The sequence below is a fragment of the Loa loa genome (genome assembly GCF_000183805.2).
Source record: "Loa loa unplaced genomic scaffold supercont3.673, whole genome shotgun sequence".
NCBI lineage: Eukaryota > Metazoa > Nematoda > Chromadorea > Rhabditida > Onchocercidae > Loa > Loa loa.
Window position 1 is genome coordinate 2,855 of NW_018108853.1, and position 3,800 is coordinate 6,654.

Below are 3,800 nucleotides of genomic sequence, written 5' to 3' on the forward strand. Positions count from 1 at the left end.
TATATAATCAAATAATTCTTATGTAAATGAATATATCCAATGTTATGGACTCATTTAATTAATTCTACATTCCTTAGATTTATTTCCATGTTTTTTCGATCTTTATCTCAGTTCAAATCTTTGTATTCATGTTCAACAGGAAGTGCCTTTGCTAGCAATCATTTCAAATTATTTATCCCAATTCCCATCTTTGTCTGGACGCATCTTTAACCACATGCTAATCTTTCATTGTGACAATGCTTTTACTGTAAGTGGATCCTAACCGTTTCCGTTATGTGAAATTGCCCATGAATGTTTAATGAAAACCACTCCCATTTCCTAATAAATATAAACCCTATGGTATTAACTGAGGTAACGGTTATCAATAAATTGTCTACAATCTGGTGCGTGTACAACTCAACTCAAGTTATCGTACCTGAATCAACTCAATTCAACTTAACGCTACTACAACTCGCGTTATATCGCTGACAATAGTTGTCTCTTCGACATCACCCTCTCAAACGAACCCTATCAATATTCGCCACAATTTTGTGAATATAAAGATTTAGTAATTAACTAATACAAATTACACTGTTTAATAGAAATTTTACTGTTTTTTTTGTTTGAAATAAAGAAATTTTTGTTAGAAATTATAGAAAATTATAGAAATATTGAAAATTTTTGTAGATAAATATAGAAAACTTTATTTTTTTTTTAAAAAACTTATTCCATGTTTCAATATTAAATTTTTTTTAAAATATAAATTCAATTTGTTTGTTTGTATAGCAATATAATTTAATATATTTTGAAGCAAAATTTTGTTTTTTTAACTTTTATTGTCTTTCTACAACTAAACTTTCAAAATTTTTCCGAAATTTTTTTTCCAAAAAGTTTTTTGTATCAAAATTTTTTTCCCGAAGATTTTTTCCCAAAATTTTGGAAAAATTTTCAAAGTTTTCTTGTAGAAAGCTAATAAACGGAAATTTTGAGTCAAATATTTGTTTAATTTCATAAATGAAGGGGACGATTATACTTAAACGGATTAATTTCTGTCTTACAAATAGAATTGCAATTAAACTATTATAAATATGGAATTATAAATATGGAATAAAGATAAAAGATAGTATAAATTACTATCATTGTTAGATTAATGAAACTAAAATTATGTTAGAATAAAATTTTTTACAATGTTAGTTAGATAGGATGATGAAATCCTGTAAGTAAAATTAAGGTGATAAGGAGGATATAAGCTAACAATGGTGAGAGATTTCACAGAAAGATTTCAATCTTTATGTGGCCATCGTTAGTGATTAGACACTATCATTCTCGACTATCATTAATAATTAATTTTTGTTAAAATCTAACAAAGTCATTATCAACAATGTTAAAATATTTCGTAATGATGGGAAAGGTTTAGTTTCACTAAAAGAAAAAAAAAACCGAAAACAACGAAGTAATAAAATAAAACAATGTCTAATTCATCATTTAATAATTCATAAAACTATTGTAATATTGCATCATTACATCATTACAACAAAAAAAAAAAAGAAATTCTTCAATAGTCACATTAATTTAATTTTTTTTGTTTTTGAAAAAATACATAAAATTAAAATGGATTATGAGAAGAGAAGCGAACAAGGAAAGGAAAAGGACAAATAAAAAAAATAGACAAGTGAAAATAGAAGCCATATTTCTAAATATGTCCAATCTGATTAATGTTATTTTTATTTATTAAAATATTTTAGGAAAAACAAATCAAATTATTACAATCAATTCATCGTTGCAATCATGATAAATGTTAAGTTTTGGATCGATTGTTGATACTTCACTGGTATAACCAGAAAGATGAAAATAACCTTTATTATTTGTCCTACCTTCTGCCATTAAATCATCTGAATCAATGCCTGAAAATAATACTTATTTATTCAAAGAAATAAGTATTAAGTAGCTTTTTTTTTTGTCTGCTCTCACGTTAGTTTTTTTATTTATTCCTGTAATTCTTGCTAAATATTTGATCCTTTTATTTTATACATATATTAGATAAATTCTAATATATGAAAAGAATAACTATGAAATAATAAAAAGTTTAGTTAAAAAATTTACTTAAATGAAAAAAGGACAACAAAAGAGACGAATTATTGCGTTACTGCTTGAATATAAATAAATTCATAATGGTTACCTATGTAATAATGACACATCATTTACCTTAATAAAGATCACCTAAATTATATAATAATAACTCATCGGTCACTTTCATGAAGACTACTTACATTGTCTAATAATAACATATCAATTATCTTTATAAAGATTACCTACGTTATTATATAATATTGATGGAAATATTTCAATGATGGATATATTTCAATTAATGATAATTCCCCAAATTATAGTTAATAAATTTTAATTTTTTATTTAAAAACTAGAATTGTTTTTTTTTTTGCATTCACGAATGCATTTATGCGAAAATGAAGTATTTTCCACATATTTAAATTAATTCCAAAAATTAAAAAACATGCAAATGATAGTACAATTTAACAATTCAAAAGTTTTCCTATCATTTAATATTGTGGCAACAAAAAAAAAAAAGAAAATCATTTACAGACTTTAACTTAATAACATTAATTTTGTTAATGTAATTAAAATTTGAATTCGAACAATATTTGAGCAATTGCATCAGAAATGCTTTTTCAATATTTATATTTATTATGGTAACAATTTTTAACATTAATTCATACTGTGAATTGAAAAAATTAAATATGGTTTTCTTTTTTGATAACAATTCAAATATTTCATTTTTTCGCTTTTTTTTGGTACTTCAAAAAAAAAAATGATCGAATAATAAGTGAAGAAAAAAAAAGAAGCGAAAAAAAAAGTTGCTAAGAAACCTCTATCATCATCATATAACTTGACAAGAACACCACCAAGTGGTTTTCCGTTACACATAAGTGTACCTTCAATACCGGCACTTTGTGTTCGACCGACTAAACCACCAAATGCACCAAATATGCGGGGTAAATTGAAAAGACATAAAAGTAATACATGAAGCATTTTGCTGCAATTATATAAATTAATCACAAATTAACAACAAATATCATACAATCGTAATCGAATTTTTCCAATTTACAACAGTTTGCCGCAATAAATTTAAATGATATAATGGTAATAGTAATGATAGTAGTATTGATAGTTATTGACTGTTATATATTACTGTTATTATTACTATTATTGCTGTTTTTATTACAATTATTATCATTATTAATATCATTATTACTGTTGTTAATTATTACTGTTATTATTATTAGTCATTAGACAGCATATTCAGGCTTAATTAACTATATAAACCATGAAGTTTCCTTTCATAGTGGATTCGTTTCTCTTTTTTTTCTTTTGACTTCTGTAGCACTTCATTCCTTCCTTCTTATCTCTCATTATTTATTTGTCTTTTTCCTTTTTTTCGACTATTTTTCATAAAATGCTAATAAAACATATTGTCTATTCTAGGCCAACAAGAAAGTCTTCTAGGCCATGTAATCTGTAAAAATAGCAAATTCCATCATTAACTATAAACGCATCTCATACCTAAAATTAAAATTACAAAAATAGAAATAAAAATGAAATGAGAACTAACGATCAAAAATACTAATAAAATCATATGAAATATTTTTGTAAAAAAAATTATGCATAATAATAATGGTATTGCCCTGATATTGTAATTGTTACTTTGCTTACTTAAGGTTTTCTTTATAAACAAATAAATGATTAAATAATTACAAAAAATTAAATAATAACAACAATAATAACAATAATAACAATAATAATAA

At 24.1% G+C, this 3,800-nt stretch overlaps 1 protein-coding gene across 1 annotated transcript in view; it reads right to left on the reverse strand.

Moving 5' to 3' along the window:
* LOAG_18910 (hypothetical protein) overlaps positions 1–3,039 on the reverse strand; it is a 4,775-nt gene extending 1,736 nt beyond the window's left edge. The window contains exons 1-2 of the mRNA XM_020451572.1: positions 2,865–3,039; positions 1,747–1,883 (exon numbers count right to left, since the gene is read on the reverse strand). Coding sequence (XP_020304632.1) covers positions 1,747–1,883; positions 2,865–3,027 — 300 coding nt within the window. The 5' untranslated portion in view covers positions 3,028–3,039. The remainder of the gene's footprint in view (positions 1–1,746; positions 1,884–2,864) is intronic.
* Between the last annotated feature and the right edge of the window lie 761 nt (positions 3,040–3,800).